Source organism: Zerene cesonia, chromosome 3, assembly GCF_012273895.1.
Source record: "Zerene cesonia ecotype Mississippi chromosome 3, Zerene_cesonia_1.1, whole genome shotgun sequence".
Lineage (NCBI taxonomy): Eukaryota > Metazoa > Arthropoda > Insecta > Lepidoptera > Pieridae > Zerene > Zerene cesonia.
In genome coordinates, this window is record NC_052104.1 from 9,141,123 (window position 1) to 9,160,794 (window position 19,672).

Sequence of the window (19,672 nt, forward strand, 5' to 3'; positions counted from 1 at the left end):
ATGGCTTAAGTGAAATAAGAATCAGGCCACCATGTCTACAGTTCTAAGGTCCTTTTACTGAAGTCGATAGAAAATTAATTTACTTCCCAACTACATGTTGCTGCCTAACCGACTTCTTTCAAGTATCTTACCAATTGTCATCCATTCATCCATTTTATCTGAGAATCAGCTGACATTTATTTTCATACCCCTAAAATGATAAGAGTTAGTCAGAACAGCGTTTGTCGGGAAAAATTACTTGTCCGCGATGGACTCCTAAAGCACAGAATCATAAGTCCTAAACTGCTCAACTGATTTTAATCAAACCTGCACACCATGTGCAGTTCGATACAACTTAAAAATGGGTTAGATATTATTACGATAATCGACTACCGGGTGGAGCCGGGGCACGCAGCTAGTAGTTACATACGTATTCCAGTGATGATGCTGATCAGCTCCGGGCTGGCGGCGCTGGGGCTGAACCTGGTGCGCTCGTCGCTGGAGAACCTGCTGCTGTCGTGCGTGTTCGAGGCCATCGTCAGCTGCACCGAGGCGGTGCTGTTCTGCGTCATATGCGAGATCTTCCCAACTAAAGTTGCGTGAGTATATGTGCTTTATGTTCCACCAGTACTCTCCCTTAATACATATCCTACTAATATTATAAATGCGAAAGTTTGTTAGGATGCCTGTGTGTGTTTGTTGCTCTTTCACGCAAAAACTGCTGAACCGATTGCAATGAAATTTGGTAGGTAGATAGTTGGACAACTGGAATAACATATAGGCAACTTTTTATCCCGATATTCCTACGGGATACGGACTTACGCGGTTAAAGCCGCGGGGCGCAGCTAGTTTCTCCATATTTCTTGCAATGCTATCTAGTAAAGTTTTGTTTTATTTTAATTAATCCACTAAACTCATTTAACTACATCTCTATTTGACCTTATTATCTTTACTAATATTATAAAGCTACCCAGAGGCTTCGGTGAACTTTTATATAGAAATCAAACTATCAAACTAGTATTATAAATGTTAGTTTGTTTGTTTGGATGTTTATCCGTCAATCATGCTGAAACAACTGAACGGATTTTGATAAAATTTGGTATACAGACAGGGTATGAACTGACTTGGGTGATAGTATATTCGGGCAAAGTCGGGACGAGCATCTAGTTATATACATATTTTTGTGTTATTGTATATTATATTAGACTAGCTGCGCCCCGCGGTTTCACCCGCGTAAGTCCGTATCCCGTAGGAATATCAAATTAATCATATCTTGTGATAGAGTAAACCGATTTCGATGAAACAAAAACGAAGTTATACCTCAAGTTACGTATAATTTTTGTATATAAACATTGTCTGCATTTAATTCGTTGATTTTACGTGATGTGCGCACAAACAAACAGACAAACAGACAAAAATTTCAAAAATGGGTTCTGTTAGATATCTTTTCACACACTGGCCATTTTTTTTTTCAATTTTTGCAATGTACAAAAATTACTTTTCTACAGATTTATTATATGTATAGATTATTACTATATAAGATGTTGTGCTTGACGTTATTGTAAAAGTGAAGTCCCGTGCCCCCTACTGGGGTATGGGGCAGATGATGTACATCTGTTTCACTGATCGATTTTCTTTACGGACAAGTAGGTGATCAGCCTTCTGTGTCCTGCCAGACTGAGACATTTTTTTTTGTGCGTCCCCACCGGGAATTGAACCCAGGACCCCTCGGTTCCACGCTCACGCGTTAACCTCTGCGCCAAGGAGGCGGTCATTGACGTTATTGTGTATAATGCTGCTTGGTGTTGCGCAGCGCGACGGCGATGGCGGTGACGGTGATGTGCGGGCGCGTGGGCGCCATCGCCGGCAACGTGGTGTTCGGCGCGCTCGTCGACCAGCACTGCGTCGTGCCCATCTACATGTTCGGCGCGCTGCTCATCAGTGAGTGTGTGTGTGTGTGTGTGTGTGTGTGTGTGTGTGTGTGTGTGTGTGTGTGTGTGTGTGTGTGTGTGTGTGTGTGTGTGTGTGTGTGTGTGTGTGTGTGTGTGTGTGTGTGTGTGTAATCGGGTGGGGGGGTGGCGGTGGGTGCACATGTGCAAATTTGTATTGTGGCCGACTAAGTTTGTATAAAAACGCGGGTTCGAATCCCGCCCCGTGATCAAAAATTTTTATTCTTCTTTAAAAAAAATCTCATTTATAAAAAGCTTTTCAACGCTACAAAAACTTAAACTCATATATAAATAATCTCATTTATATGATGTCTGTTTATAATGTTTCCACACGTGGCTGGATCGACTTCAAAAAGTTCTTACCGCATCAGAAAGCTACATCACCATTGCCTGCTATGGGCCATATATGTACCACGAGCGAAGCCGGGCGGACCGCTAGTTTATATATAGCCAGGTTTAACTGATGTGTGTTTGTTGCAGCGAGCGGGCTGCTGTGTATAATACTACCAAAGAGCACTCGACCGGAGAGGCCGCACTGATGCTAATATATATTATATTACTATTGTATATTATTATTATTAATTAATATTATTAAATTAGTTACAAACACCATTACTGTGTTTCAATTTCTGTATCAGAATATTATCTTATACCTTTAAACGAGCAATTCTTTTATACATATATACTAGCTGTGACCCGCGGTTGAAACTAATATATATATATATATATATATATATATATAATTGGAATCTCGGAATCGGCTCCAACGATTTTCATTTAATTTAGTATATAGGGGGTTTCGGGGGCGATAAATCGATCTAGCTAGGAATCTTTTTTAGAAAATGTCATATTCGTGTTTTTTTTTCCTGACATCTATTGGTGAATAATAATACTATTTTGCTTCGTAGCTAGCTGGACAACTGAAATAACACATAGGCACTTTTTATACCGATATTCCTACGGGATACGGACTTACGCGGTTTCGACCGCGGGTCACAGCTAGTGCGTATATAACACTTACAATTAGTGACGTAAATTCTTTGTCGAATTAATAAAATTTATGTATGTATAAATGATTCTTATAACTACAATATATAATATGGTGTCTACTAAATTTTTTCATGTCTTTTTCACCTGAGGAAAAGGATTACTGATTCAGCATATATGATACAGCAACGGCTGTGACGCTGTTATTCTGTCAGAGGCATGACCATATAGAAATTTTATTTTTTTTTCTTTAATGTTTCTACTTTATAATCCAGAAAGAATATATCCAAATTGATTCTATTACGTGGATAGTGTTATAAAATAATACTCATTGTTTCTAAATAACAAAAAATGGAGCGCTCAAATTTTTTTAAGAGTTCCTCGATTGGCAATTTCAAATAGAAGATGGGAAATCGTTCTAGAACTTCGTTGTAGTAAAATAAAAGTGAATATATAACTTCCCTAAAGGCAGCATTTTTATATATAGACATAAAAAAATTTACTCTAGTCATTTGATACTTTGGAGGTCTAAAAGTTTATTATGTAAGTAATAAGACTACTAATCTTGTTGTCAGTTTTTCATGTACTTGATATGATAAATTGGCAACATTATAATGTATGAAAATATAGGTCAAAAATTAAAGAATAAGATATCAGTGATTTACAGCAAGTCAAGAAACAGGTCCTTTATGTCTAGATTAATTGATTAAACTATATACATAACCTAACCATTTAGTACTAAGCAAAACCAATGCAAAATACATTGCTGGTAACACATGCAACCATTGTACATCGCGGGTTCGACCTAAAAGTAAAGTAAAATTATTCCATTTTTGAATCTATATCGTAAATTGTTATTAGCTACAATAAAGCTTAGTAATTTGTATATATATACCATAAAAATGTACATTTTTCCAAACAACATTCAGAATCAATTGAATGTTCTGAATATGTTAACTCAACTAAGCCCACTTTTTGTATATGTGATGATAAATAAAAAACAAGTAATAAAAATATTTTATTATGTTCAAAAACAATATGCATACTCGTTATATGGGAAACGAATTTAGTTAATTCCCATAGCATGATTATATACTAAATTTGACGCTGTCAGTTTGTTTAGGACACGGAAGCGGTATTATGTTCAAATAATTTTCAAATGTAAAACAAAACTATATCGGTTTAACTAGCATCATCAATAAAATGTGTGAAAGTGCAGATGATTGAATATAGATAACTGCTAATTAAATAAAGATTATTCATGGAAACAAAGGTAAATCGCATCTGACACTGACACTAACCTCCTATAGACCCCAATAGTCTTCAGTACTCTGGGATTACGTACACATATCCGACGGTGAAGGAATTTTGGTCTTGAGATTAGCGCGTTCAAACAAACAGACTCTTCAGGCTTTTTTTGTATAGGTACATAAGTATATTATAGAAGTGATTTTGGAAAAACATAACCTTTACGTTTGACCCTGGGACTTCAACTATAGGTACCTACTAATTCCAATAATATTCGAGGTCCAACGCTAAATCATATCGGATCATAATATACACAATATTTTATTACTTGATTGAATAATATTCAAATTATTTTGTTAGTTTAAAATAACATTATTATTTATCCATAATGGTGTAATAAACATAAAATGACAAAGTATTATACCGGTTTATACAAGACTTAATTTTTTAATCATCGATACGTAATGTCAGCCCATGGCTTTATATCCAATAATGGCATTTCAACTGTTTACCAAGTTATTAGTTAATTGTGTTTATCTTGAGGAAAAAATGTAGTAATTGTCCTTTAATTATTATATATAAGTGAATTGAATTTGTTATGCACTATACGCATGCAGGTAAAGAATGCGTTTGCATATATCCAAGGTTGTGGGGGAAAAGGCTGGGTTATGGCGGACTAGCACTGTCCACTTGTCTAGTATGCAGTGGTCGACCGCAAGCTCCGCTGCGTTCGGTCGAGCCGCTTTCATCGGCGGAGTCGGGTGTATCATTTGAAATTGCGTCAGCAGCTTCTATGTGGTTACGATGCCAGTACAATATATAGGAGTGCGACGCTTAAATTTCATTGACATTGAAATTGGTACGAATATTTGTATGATGTATGTAAAGACCCGTAGATAATATATATCTATATAGAATATATTCTAACTTGCATTAAGCTTTGTTGTATAACATTATCATTAGTTGCATGCCTATAATGAAGAACGCAGCAACAGCAACTTTTGAGTCATAAACCAACTTAAAATAATTAGGTTATCAAGTCGATTGTATTTTCTTTGGTTTGTTTCCTCAGAAATCCGACTAGGTGAATTATTTATTTTAGTGACGGATACTCTTAGGAATTAAATGCAAAAACATTTTTATTGACAATCGTGATCAATGATTAAACTTCGTTTGGCTAGAAAATGCAAAAAACGAGTATTCAAATATTTGATCTTATCTTAAACGTAGGATTTTCAAACTTCGGTGAAAATATATATACATTTGTACAATTTTTTTTACTCTTTGGGTATTTCCATATCCCATATTATGTTACATTTAATGTCTATCTACCTGAATCAAGCTAATAATTTAACCACTCGTTTGCGTCATCGAACCATTGATCGTCTTTTTAGCTAACCACAGCACTTCTACACACATAACTGAGGGAGGTTTCAGAGTCACCCTGAAGGCACGTTGACCGTTGGTGCGGACACCCTAAATGTAATGTACCTCTATAAATCGATTAACAATAGCGCGTAGGTATCACAGTGCATGTTCATACGTTGTAGGTGTCAGCACCGACTGACAACATGATTATAAAACTACCCTGCCGGCCCATATCCTTTTCATTGTCTTTCCCAGTCATTTCCTTTGTTCCTCCCGTCAATACTTTCTTCATCCCTTGCAAATTTGAAGGCGGCAATCCATTTGTAGAGGCGTAAGGTCTGCAGTCGACTTCACGTCTCTCTAAATGTTCATGGGTGGTAGCGCCATCAGGCGAACCAACAGCTCCATTGCTGACTGTGACATAAAAAAGCCTAAATAGGTACAAGTTAAGTGCAATAAGTAATCACATATATTTTTCATCATCATCGTCATCATCAGCCTTAGTTTTTCCCATTACAGGGTAACGGGAACGAACCTAACCATAATAGTAAAAGACTGCCCATAATCCGCCATGCTGGCCAATTGCCTATCAGTTATTTGAATATGTATGTTAATTATCAACTGGCATGTTGTGTAAACAAGGATAGGCGAATTCAGTGGATAAACTAGTCAAAAGTTTGTTATTACGAACGGGTTTTAAATCAAGTTCATTCAAAGTTTTTAATCGCGAAAGGGTGAACGTGTTTAGCTCGAAGTCAAATAATTTGTTTGTGATTCGATAGGAGACATTGCGTAAGTTTACAATTTTATGCGACTTCAATTTTTTTAAGATTATCGAACGGTTTTTGTTTGTTTTTGCTGTAATATTCCGAAATTTGCTAATGATTTAACGGGTATTTTTTGGTTTTTAGGGTTTATAATACGTAATTAATGTTTATTAATTAATCGATTAATTCTAGTAATATGTTATCCGTAGGTACATTTTTTGTAGCCTTCAAAATGTTTCCATTATTATAACGGTTGAATGGGTTTTTAATTAAATAAATCTCTATTTATTTTATAAATAATTGGTAAAATTTTAATAATAGCAAGTGCTAGATATAGCTATTTCTAAGTTATATTCTTAAGTGCAGCTGCAATTCCATATTTTATCGGCTATCAGAAAATACAAGAATCTTTGTGGATCAAATCGTTTGAGACTATTTCGTTCGTTTAATGCTTTTTCTTTCTCTCCTTTTGTCATAACCTAATTACAGGCCATTTCCTTTTTTAAATTAAATTCCCTGAGTTATATTGGACTCCCACTGCAATAGTTTTTATATATTTAAGTGTCATAAAACTTTATTTATTTATCATAATATCGATAAAACATTCTCAAAAACCCATAACAATAAATAATTTTGCATTACTAAAAAGGTCGGATAACGTATTTTTTTAATTAAGTTTTAAGTATGTAATTAAGGTATGCTAATAAAATGTTGTTAGCATGCCTTGATCACATTTTAAAACTTAATTTTAGAAATATGTTATACGACCTCAATTTTGCACAAACAACCTTCATTGTAGGCTTTAAAATTTATTGCGGAATTATCAGCTCTTACTGTGATTTAGATACATTTGCACTACGAGTATCACCCACTAGCTGTTCACCCCGGCTTCGCCCGTGGTTCATATAAAGCATATGTCACTCAGTGAAGCTACAGCTTTATATAGGGGTGAAAGAGTTTTTGAAATTAGTCCCGTGGTTTTACCGGAAAACTTTGCAAACATACAAAAATACAAAAAAAGCCTCTTTGTAATATTGTAGCTCTGGCAAAAAATTAACTAAAGATGTTGTATTGTCATTGCTGACTATTTCAATTATCTGTGTATTTTATTGCTAGTTAGGTATCTTTCTTAATTTTAGTTGCTTAATATACCGAAAGCTGTTAAAAGCGATGCCCGGAATATTATTCTGTAGATTAAATATTATTCTAAAGCTTAGACTGAAGGGACGCGATGGTCCTTTATTTCAGATATAAGTGCCACATATCACAAGTACTAGATATTTATGCCCGTAGCTACTACAATTATTGTGTAGTCTCGGCTTAGTGATCGAGACTAAGACAGAATAATATTAAAATAATAATGAATCCGTATACAAATGCAATCACTTGTTTCTACAGCTCAAGTATTTTTTTATATAGTTTTAAATGTTTAGAAAATAAATGTAATTCGTTAAGCTAGAATTTGCTTTCTATGAATCTCCATTGACACCTTGGGTTCCTAAGAGCTTTACAGCATAATGACTATGTCCATTTTGTAAGTGATGCTTGTCTGTCTGTCTGACTCAAAATCATATACCATTTTTTTCTTATCAAGAAATCTCTGTTATTAATGTATTTAGGTGTAAGTAAGGGCGAATTTAATATAAGGTTTTGTGTTATTGTTTAAATATGTTGTAAATTAGGCTCTTGCCGGTATATCAATCAATAAAAAGGCTTCAATTAACGAACAGACTTCCGAAACACAGTAATTACTAATTCGGAGGTCAAGTTCGCTCTTTGATTGCTTGTTACCCAATTTTGTATGAATAAAGATATTTTTCATTATTTTAGTTAATCAGCATGACCTTGGAGAAGTCTTATAAATAGTAGTTCTGGCAGGTCACAGAGACTCACCAGGAGATTTTTTTATTGCATTCCAGTTGTATTCCTCTTTGATTGTGCTCAATAATATATATGTGAAAATCTATCTGTTTGTTTGAATCAGGCTTTGATCTGTAAAACACACCTCCAGGTCACACTCAATTGGGCTTTTAGCAAAAATTCCATCCACATTGTTTTGAAATGGGGAATATAATTTTTTTCTTGTGATATTGTCCACCCGGAGATACTGTCCCCGGGGCATAGCTAGCATTTAAGCAGCTTTATATATATGAAACATTTCTGACAAATTCAATATATCTATATAATGCCAATAGGTCTGTATATAATTGCAAGCACGTGAATAAGACAGCCTAAAGCCAAGGCCCTGCAAGGGCATCGACTTTTCACGTACGAAGGACCCATTTTATCTTTACGTATTTCTTATCCAATAGAAGTTCTATAGCTATCGTGCTCTAGGCGACCGGTGTGCCTTAAAATACAAGCGTTTATTAGCACAGTAGCGTCTGTTAAAATATCAAATACATTTTATAATAGCCAATTCAGTATGCATGATAGAAATTAAAAGAAATGTACACAGTTGAATGAAGCAGTTCTTAGCATCGCTTGTATCTAGACCAGAAGATTCCACACCTCTAGTGTTACAATACTACTAAACATCAGCAGTCCCATCTGCTCCCTTGCTGTCCCTTGCTTGCTGTCAGTGTGAACACCAAATCTGATTAATTTAATCTGTACAGCGAATTTTTCCCATGATTTGATGATAGCACATTTTCGTTGTATCGATAGCCTTGATTTTGTATGACGATAATCAACCGGCAAATAATTAAATGGTAATGTATGTAAAAAATAGTTCTCACGCAATTTTATATTCATTACTTCGTCTATTGCAAATATTCGTTCATATTTTTTTATTAGAGTACAAATAAAAGACAGAAACAGAATAATAGCAAAAATTAAATAGAATGAGAATTATTTGTCTAGAATTCTAATTTATGTAAAATGAGGTTCATTATTTTATATGATTTAAATGTTCTATTTTGGGATTATTAAATGAGTAATTATAATTTTAATTTCATATGTTTTTTGATATCCGATTGTTGCAGGCATAATATATTCATCTTATTTTGTTTATAATATGCAAAAGCTCAGATTTATAGATCAAGTAATAATTGTGACATCCGAAATTATAAAAATCTATTATACCATATAGCATAATACTGATTATACTCCCATATATCGTTATGAAAAATTATCTCCATGAAAAACGGTCTATTTAAACGGTTAACGGTCTATTTACCCCGCGACAGTTTAAAATTGTTTATTTTATTAATTAATTGGGCCAGCTCGCACCGGGGAAGTACCACAGAAAAACGGCGTGTGAGCCGGAGGCCTATTTCCTTCTCCTAGCCCTTCCCAGTCCATTCCTTCGTTCCATTCATCAATCCTTTCCTTATCCCTCATTTCTTAAAAGCGGGAAGTGCGTTCTCAGGGGTCTGAGCTTCTGCGAATGTTCATGGGCGGTGGTGATCATTTACCATCAGGCGAACCACCAGCTCAGTTGCCCGCTATGACATAAAAAAAAAATTATACTTCAGGTCACACCTAAAAACATTTTTAACAATGTAAACTTTTACAAGCACTTATGTATGAAAACTATCACTGCTTCGGAATAACATTTCTATCGAGCAGAATCTAAAAGAATCTTAATACACTCTTAATAAATATGTTTAAACATTACATGTACACTCAAACATAATTATTTAAATATGTATAGTGGAAGTTTTTAGTATTCGTGTTGTGTGTTTTTTATCATTTCGGCTTTGAGGCTTAAGCTGGAGGCTTCGAAAATTACGTTAGACGACTTAGAATTTCCCTTTCCCCCATCATTCCCGTCTTGTCTTGTTCCACGTCAAACTTTTTGTCTGTGTATTTATCATTTTATTGTTATATATAAGTTGGATTCATTTAAAAGTGCGAGTGCTTATGATATGTTTGTATTTTCAGATTGCGCAGTCGCATCAATATGAAACACAATGACGAAAAATATAAAAAATGTACAACCCAGAATTATTGTAAGTAAGATATTTATGGTCAATTAAATATTATTTTCCGACATGGAATATATAATTAATTTACATAACAAGCCCTGCAAGTTCATTGAATTATATAAAAACTCGTCGTCAATATCGATTATATTCTACTTTTTGATATAAAAAAACTATAAATATTCATAAAATTTAAATGTTCCTATGTTTCAAAATGAGTGTATGTTTGTTTCGTTCATATCTCATAGTTGTCACGACTCAAGTGGCGAAATCAATTATTCAAAGGTGTTTTTAACAAATAACAATACCGGAATTATTTTATTCTGACTGACGATCGTTTTTTGTTACCTATTGAAACCATACATTTTTAGTGATAGACGCATCAACGGAGCCATAATGAACTAAATTAATAGACTCTTAACGTCACAATTCCTACGAAAAATCTATGTACCTACTGAAGCAGATAATTTTCTTAAATTTCTTTATGACGACGTCACATCGCATAACCTTATGACGCTATTGCGCATACGGATAGCCCAGATCAAGGTTGTGTAGCTTAGTGTCGCCGTGATATTGTAAAACCCGTTAGATTATCTAACTCGCGGGATTGCAACTATCGAAATATTGTGATCCGTAATTTGTTTGTATTTAACGCATTACGGTACGCTATACTGCGAATGCAGTTCGGGAGTTACAAAGGTCTAATTTAAAAACCACACGCGTATAGGATATTTCTATGTTGTTTTTAAGCGAACCAAAACTAATTTAATCCAAATCCACAGAAAAGCTGTAATAGTATGCTACGAATCACATTTTTTCGACAGATTACAATCTCATGAAAAAAGTGCTGATAATCTTTACCTCAATTAATATTATTTGTTTGGTTCTTTCTTAAGATATAACTCAAAAACTGCTAGTTCTATAAAAAAAAATTGTCAGTACAAATCTCAATAATTTAATTTTTAATTGGTGATATGTAAATCAAATTAAAATCAAACATAACATGTTTATATTTATGTAAACATTACAAGTGTTTACTATTCATTAATGGATATTTTTAAACTACTAACGTTTTAAAAGTCGCTTTTACCCAGAAAAATCGGCAAGAAACTTGCAGTTAACAAAATAAAATAGTTATTATATAAAATAAATTTTCAATGTCAAATACGGATAGAATTCAATATTGTTGTAATTGATATCAGGATATAAATCTTGATCCATTTAAATTGTTTGATAAATATGGCTGATTATCTGCTGGAATTTACACGTAACGTGCTTTAAATGATTCCGATTAGACTTTTCCTCTAGAACTTATGGTGGATAGTGAGAGATATATTACGATTTGAGTTGACACTGTTCTACGTTCAGTCTAACCACTGATCTGATATAATCCGAAATTCCGGAAGAAACTTGCGACGACTGCGTTTGTTTGTGAGGTTGTAGGTCTCTGGATATTGGGTTTCGAACCCAATGAGTAAAACGGGGCTTTATTACGAAGACTTCGCTATCTGTTTGTTTGTCCATCCGTTCACGTCACCATTGTCATAAACCATGATTGTCAGACATTGGAAATTTTTAGACATGTATTACTGTTGCTGCTATAACATATACTATAACATTTATAAATAATAAGAAACGAGGAAAAACAACCGTCGGAAAGGCCATACATTGGACGGACTTTTGTCGCTGCTCAAGTCTATTTATACAGAACCCTTAGTATCCCAATGCCGACTCGCACTTGACCGATTTTTTTTTATTTTAAGAATTAGAATTAAATTTGAATGAGAGAGTCGAAATATTACTATGAGTACGACAATGACATGAGTTTTTAATTAAGGGAAAATTTAATTTGACGTAGTTAGTTGGAAACCAGTTAATCGCGCAGGTACCAAATTCTCTTGGAGTATTAAATTAATTAACTATAAAGTAATATAATTAGAAACCAGTTACATCTTGGACAATTAATCATTATGGTTTATTTAAATCGGTTTTATACTAAATACTGTTATTTATGATATTATGTAAATATTTATATTTGTATATGTTTGTCTATAATAAATAGGTGCAAATTTTAACTAACAACGTTGGCGGAGGAAAAAATTATATAACACTAACTATAATAAGTTAGGGTTTTATAACCTTCCCATTTATTTATTCATTTCTTGGAAACTGAATTGCTACGTATATTCTAAAGGCATGTGATGAATTAGTTTGGAAGTTATGTAATACATAGATAAATTAATATTTGTCTTTTAATTTAAAGTCGTTTAATAGCATTGTAAATTTAAAGTTATTGTTTATATGTAATATTTGATACAATATTTCATCTGGCAAGAAAGTTTCTTTTGTTAAATAACAAACTTTTCAATAACTTCAAAAATTTGTTATTTTATCTCCAGGTAAGCTCTCCATCTGCATGATAGCTGGCGTCGCATCTTTGGGCCTATCATTTTTAATCTGCTTCATCAACCCCGCGCACATAATGTCTAAACACGTGAGTATACTGGAACCGTCGGCTTTACTCGCGTCCTAATAGTGGGCCTGTCAACCTGTACTTGGCCAGTGTGGTGAATTAAGGCCTGAATCCTCATAGGATGTTCGAGTCCCTGCAGTAGGAACAAGTGTGTTGCTAAGAGAAATAAACGTACCACGAGTGAAGCCTACATATCATCCTTGTGTTATGTTTTATCATAATTCGTAAATAAGGGTTATCATGTAGATTTTTCCAAGTATTTCAATTATCTAATACCAGTCGTAATCATTTACCATTATGTGATCCAGTAATGTCGACATAAAAATAACTTGGATTCAAATTAAACTCATCTACGTGCCTGGAATAATCTTTACTTGATTATCCCATTCTTGTTCCAAATAGCAGTAATTTTAATTATTTATTCAATGAAACCCTCATAGGAGGCCTGTGTCCCAGCTGTGGGAACATATATGGGCTGATGATGATGATAATTCAATAAAATGGGACTCATTTGTAATGACTTCAAAAACGACTGTTTTCTGTTTGTTGCCTTATAACTTTTTATTGGGTGAACCGATTCCTATGATTCCTTTTTGTTTGTATGCTGTTTCCTATTATGTAGTCACATCCAAATTTGGTCTACTTCGAAAAATTTTAAGGCAGTATAGTTTTTTGTTAACAATAATAATTAAGCTTCTTTGTCTTAATTCGGCCTCATGCTGTGTTTTCAAACGGGTACGACTTAGAGATCTCTAAGAAGAGCTCTTATTTTCATTTGAAAGGCCAGCAACACACTTGCAATGTTCCTGGCGTTGTGGGTGCATAGGGCGACGCTGATCACTTACTATCAGGTGACGGGTCCGCTCCTTTGCCCTCTATGCAAAAAACACGAACTAGCATCATTGTAGTTTAAGATTTCTTTGTGTTTGTACTTCATTCAGTAAAATCACGATGAAGAGAACACAATATTTTATACCATGCAACTGAACCTTTTACAAACACATTTATATTTCAGGTACTGCGTCTAACAGAGGGCTCATATCTCTACGAGATATTGCATGAAGAGATACCGTGTGTGTATCTGCACATTTATCTGTTCAATATAACCAATGGGGCAGCTTTCTTAGCGGGGAAAGATACGAAGCTGAGAGTGGAAGAAGTTGGGCCGTTTACTTATCAGTGAGTTTTATTTTATTTAAAACAATTTCTTGTGACCTCTATCATTGAACATGCTATAAGCTTTTCTTCTTAAGAGCTCATAATATTTTATTGGTTAGATTTAAAGGAGATTTCTCCTCACAAAATCTTTCACTTTTCTGTTAATCAGTGTATCTACGATACCATTTGATTGGACAAATGACACTCCCTTCGCTTGTGAACTTTTTCACGCAATAAAAGATGATGGTTGATGATAACTTATAACTGAATCTCTACATGCTAGGAAATTTTGTAAATTACCAATATGTGAATTTTTTTTGGCATACAACTGTGTGGTAAGTTTCAGGATAGAGCATACATAATACATAAATAAATGCTGGTCCATTTTTTTAAAGAAATTACCTATTGTATTGTAAGAAAGTACAATAAGTAACAATTTAATATTTTCAGAGAATTTCGCAAGAACGAAGATATAGAGTTGGATGAAGAGAACGGGCTTATGAAATATTCCCCAAAATTTAGACTCGAGTTCTTGAGAGAAAAGTCTATAGCAGATCCGAAAGACGTTATATTGCAGCTGCCAAATATTCCCATGTTGGTAAGATATTCGAAATTAAATAATTACTAGAATATAAAACTTATAGTTATATTGCCATGTATGTGGATGTAAATTTTATAAATTATATTGCCATGATTTTAAAAGAGTAATAACAGAGCTGCTTGCCGGCTTTCTTTGTGAGGTTAATGGTAAAGTAAGTAATGACAATACAAAAGTGCTTCTAAAAAAGTCTTATTGAAAAATTAATAAGTATTTTAGTCAATATACCCATTTTCTAAGTTAAGTCTAACACACACACACACAAACATACGCGCGCGCACACAGCCACTCACCCATCCATGCACACACACACACACATACAACACGCGCTCACACACACAGACACACGCACACACTCACACACCAAATTTTATAACCTTAAGCACAGTCGGTTTGTTGAAAATTGGATTGGAAATTGGACCCTTAGATATATAAATAAAAAAAAAAATAAAAATGTTAATCTTTCGTTCTATTTACAACAATATTATTATTATTATATGTATCACTCCTAGGGAAGGAACAGGTCCTCGTAACACAGGTATTACCTAGCAAGAGGGCCTGAGCCACAATCCACTGTTACAATAATGTAAAAACCTACTAAATGAAGATTTAAAGATTTATTATTATTTTGTTGCCACACTAATCAATATATCATACTAAAGAGAGGAGAATATTTAAAGCACTTATTACATGTCTCCTGCAGGAAAAGAGGCAAATTTATTTTACACTTGTTCCATACATTGTTTTTCTTGAACAGCTACTTCTATATTATCTTATCCAAATGGACCCTTTTTCTGATTAATTAAAACCAGAATCGAATCTGCCAGAATCTCTCGATATATATTTCTCAAAGTGGCTGTCAATTCTCTTTCCAGACTCTCGCGACAAGGTTATCTACAAATCCGTTCACTCAATACGGTTACAATCTTCTCATCGCCAAAATGAACACCAAGGCCATCTTGTCCCTAGACGCCCACAGCTACCTGTGGGGTTGGGACGATCCCATCGTCAAAATGTTCAACTCTTTCATCCCTGGTATAATCAACTTTTCGAAACTGGGCTTGTTGGACCGGGTAGGTAAATATAATTGTTATTGTTGCACTATAATTAAAGCATATCTTAGTTTGACCAGCATATAAGGAATTATAAAAGATTGATTTTCCTTTGTTGTAGGTAGCAAACTGATTAATGATGGATGGTAGTAAATTACATAATTAATATGATGGCAATTAAAAGGCAATTTAACAAATATCCGTTTACTGGGGTTTATCATTTTCTTGATTTGAAAATTCTGCAATAAAAAACAAATTACTTCAACAAATTTATCCATAGTCAAAACTGGACCATTATAATCCTTTTTATTATATAAACTTAAATAATTTCAGCTGTACGAAAATGAACGTAGCAGAATTGAACTGGCAACAAAGGAGCAAGATAAATTTAAGATAAGAAAATATAACGGAGAGGCGGGTCTCTCTATGCATGGTTATGGTACAGAAAAACAGTAAGTAATTTTGATTGATTGTAATTATATAGATTCAGAAGTGTGTGGGTACATTGGTTATTCTGTCAGCTGTAACACCTTCGAGGACTGTGTGACTGACTGTATGTGTGTCTTATCGAGAGTCCATGGCCATACTAGAATGAAGCCTAAACTCGTATAATTATTTCCAATGTTTTAGCACACTGTCAATTTGAACATACTGACAATTTTTACATACTCTCATTTTTTACACACTCTCAATTTGTACACTGTCATATTTATTTGCAGAAGTCGCTGTAACACCTTCGAGGACGTCTACGAAGGTCTAGGCTATCCCACAGACCTGACAAAGGAAACACCTCTCCGGATTTTCCGCTACTCTTTCTGTCGGATCTTGGACTTGCAGTACCAGGGCAGCAGGACTATGAAGAACGGCGCTGAGGCCTTTGTGTACAAATTCAGCAATGAGACATTCACTATGAACGAGAATAATAAATGTGTGTGCACTTTACCAACGTGTATTGAAGGTGTATCCAATATTGGACCGTGCTTTTATGGTAATATTTTACACCAACATTTTTAAATTGAAGCGTGTCTTTAAAATGTGTTCTTTTGTATGCTATTAATAGTTTATATATTGCATGTAAGTGCACTGTTATTATTTTTATAATTTATCCTTTATGTCAGGAAGACTGACCTTTTGAACTCTCCCTCTATTCCTAATTTGAAATCTAGTCTGTAAAGTACTGATCAACTTAATTTTATAATTAGTTAAAAATTAAGTTTTAATATTTAACTAATTATAAAAATCATGGCTAGGCTAGGGAAAATAATCGATGCTTAATCATTGTATGAAATTTATCCACATACTCAGACACCAGCACGGGCTTGTCCATTGGACATTATCTGCACAGCGACCCGAAACTGTACGAGAGACTCGAAGGAATCAAGCCTAACGCAGCGGAACATGACAGCGAGTTCGTTATTGATTCGGTACGAGTCTTTTCATTTCTCTTGATATATAGATAGAATAGAATAGATGAATGGATAATCTATATATATATATATATATATATATATATATATATATATATACAAAGATTAACAATAATTTTATATATTATATATAAGAAATATGGTAACCAGACCATTTCCTGTTGACCTGTAGATTAAATATTTTTAAAATGCAATGAGGATGTATTATACACCCCAAAACTATGGTGAGTATTTTTTTCTGTATGTGTGTTCGTCGTATACAAAGGCAGAGTTTGACGATATTTTATATAATGATAGACCAATCTTGTCAACTTATATGCTACTCGTTTGTCTCACTAATAGTCGAGAACGATACGGCTCAGCCGATTTCGCATATTTTAATTTTGAAATGTTTGGCATAGTCGAGGTAAGGCTTCGGCTAAGAAACATAAATAATTAGTAACAAGATACATTTTTACAAGCACATTATATGATGCGTAGGTCATCGAGTTATATACTTTTGAAAGAACAAAAACATAGTTGCTTTTATGGGGAGCTGGCTGAAACCTACTACTGATTCATTCATTTAAACGCCATGCCATGGTAGCCGAAACAATATTAATTAAAAGTCATATGTTTAAATGGGAATAAAATTATGGATATTTGTACTTATTTCAGCACTGGTTATTTAAGGACACAAACTATTATACTTTCAGAAACTCGGCGTAGTTTTATCAACGCGTTTTTCTCTGCAAGGTAATGTGATAGTCGGCGATGTACGCTTTAACTCAGCCACCAGACAGTTCTCAAATATGGTCGTTCCTACTATACTCTTTAAAATTGTAAGTAAACATTATCTCTCGAACTCACTAGAAATCCTTGTACCTAATATGTTTATTCTATATCATAAAAGAGCCAAAAATACGAAAATCGTGCTGTGCGTGTTGTGAACACGCTTATCTCAAAAACTACTTGAGCGATTTATAAAAGTCTTTCACTGTCCATATGTATGTGATCCTCTAGTACTATTGTCTGCACCACGGACGTAACGCCTAGTGTTAAGAAAAATATATTGATGGCATGGATCACACGGCGTATTCACGCAATAAATGAATTCAAACTGTTTAAATCGAACAAAAAACAAATTACATTTGTATGTAACCCTTGAAAAGTATACTGAAATTCCCTTTTTCACAGGTACAACCAGATCTAATACCATATGTCAAGAAAATTTTGTGGTTCGAGTACAGCTTGGGACCCTACTTGCGCATCGTCCCAGCGACTCTGTCTTTCGTCGCAGGTCTCTTACTTTTAGCAATAGCAGTTAGGTCATGCTTGTGTCTACGGGCCAAGAGCGGCTTGACGTATAAACTGAGTACCACAGTACCGCTAATAGACGAGAAAAATGGAGATTTAGCAAAGACTTCGACTGATCAATGCCGATAGCGTTGGTATATAGGTATAAATAATTTATAAAATAGTGAATTTCTTTATTCTAACAAAGAACGGAAGTAAAAACAGATTTTATTATGCTTTATGTCATAGCGATATATGAGGAGTGATTGAGATTTTCTTCAATGTATACTGCAAGTCGTAACCGAAGAAAGAAAAGTTTTGTGCTGGATTCAATCCGCTGCTTCGCGCTTATTTTAAAGTTTTTTTCCTATTGAGCGATTGCCCCTTAAGGTGTCATTTATTCCTATAAATAAAACGTTATAAAAAAATAATTTAAAGCATGCATTAAAAACAAAACAAATATTTATGAAACGAATTTCATACAATATTAAATACAAAGTTACCTGTAAACATCAAACATCTTTTATCGATAAAAAAAAAACCACATAAATTTATGGGCAATCACCCTGATGTTCTTGTCAAATTATTCTTCAAGCAACTATACCTGTAGTAATTTAATTATTTGAACAATCAGAAGATTTTCAGTACATCGCGTATTCTTATATCTAAGCGACGATGTGTAAACGTGTACCGACAGAGCCGCCTGCCGTTGTTGTTTTAATGTGTGTCAGCATCACTTGAGCTCTTGGAGTCTATATAAACGCTCGCAGTCTCGCAGTCAACGCTGCGACAGGGTGTGACCCGGATTTTCTTGCTGAAAAACCATTTAAATTAACCTACATTTATGTATCCCTGAGTAGGTCTATTCACTCCATAGGCACCAACAGCCAACAGATAGAAATATTTGCTCATTTGTTTTAAAAGTAAGTTTAGTTTGTTATATTTTGTCTAGCTTGTAATCCAATTTACTATAATTCAATTAATGTGATATTAATTTAAAGTAGCTATAGAACTAATAATTTTGTACCTATCTATAAATTGGTAAATTGTGATGTTTGTTTTATTTCTTAACCTTGAAAAACATTACTAAAAGATACAGTGGAGTTGAGAATCTCCTTCTATTTAAGTCGGTTGAAAATACTACTGTGTGGTAAAAAATTTAGCCTTCAATATCTATAGGAAATGAGGGGTAAACATGTATAATCGTTGGCACTGTAAGCTGACTTCTGCATCAAACTGCTGTATTATTGCATTTTTAAGAATCGTTAACAATAGCGATGTCTCTATCTACTTATCTTGCTAATATTATAAACACGAAAGTTTTTTAATATTAGCAAGATAAGTAACTATGGATGGTTGGATGGATGTATGGATGTTTCTAATTCAATTACGCGAAAACAGATTATCGTATCTGTAGGAAATTTGGATTAGTATATAGACTCCCGTGTCCCACGCGAGTGACGCA

The 19,672-nt window shown here is 34.1% G+C and overlaps 2 protein-coding genes across 2 annotated transcripts in view; both read left to right on the plus strand.

Moving 5' to 3' along the window:
• LOC119837373 (synaptic vesicle glycoprotein 2B-like) overlaps window positions 1–2,540 on the plus strand; it is a 33,279-nt gene extending 30,739 nt beyond the window's left edge. Inside the window, exons 10-12 of the mRNA XM_038362944.1 lie at window positions 419–578; window positions 1,793–1,920; window positions 2,409–2,540. Of these exons, the coding sequence (XP_038218872.1) occupies window positions 419–578; window positions 1,793–1,920; window positions 2,409–2,467 (347 nt within the window). The 3' untranslated portion in view covers window positions 2,468–2,540. The remainder of the gene's footprint in view (window positions 1–418; window positions 579–1,792; window positions 1,921–2,408) is intronic.
• A 2,330-nt stretch (window positions 2,541–4,870) lies between these two features.
• On the plus strand, window positions 4,871–19,099 carry LOC119837559 (lysosome membrane protein 2-like). The gene is made up of 11 exons (XM_038363183.1): window positions 4,871–5,022; window positions 10,184–10,251; window positions 12,624–12,718; window positions 13,713–13,876; window positions 14,306–14,453; window positions 15,329–15,526; window positions 15,839–15,957; window positions 16,225–16,493; window positions 16,811–16,929; window positions 17,628–17,753; window positions 18,109–19,099. Exons 2-11 carry the CDS (start codon window positions 10,203–10,205, stop codon window positions 18,355–18,357), a joined length of 1,536 nt encoding a protein of 511 aa, XP_038219111.1. The 5' UTR covers window positions 4,871–5,022; window positions 10,184–10,202; the 3' UTR covers window positions 18,358–19,099.
• The last annotated feature ends 573 nt before the right edge of the window (window positions 19,100–19,672 follow it).

What these genes read in the sequence shown, in the direction of transcription:
- LOC119837559 (XM_038363183.1), top strand. Translation starts at nt 10,203, where the DNA reads ATGAAACACAATGACGAAAAATATAAAAAATGTACAACCCAGAATTAT. An exon ending in TGCCAAATATTCCCATGTTG is followed by an intron (nt 14,454 to 15,328) that starts GTAAGATATTCG and finishes TTCTCTTTCCAG; the next exon opens with ACTCTCGCGACAAGGTTATC. An exon ending in AACTGGGCTTGTTGGACCGG is followed by an intron (nt 15,527 to 15,838) that starts GTAGGTAAATAT and finishes AAATAATTTCAG; the next exon opens with CTGTACGAAAATGAACGTAG.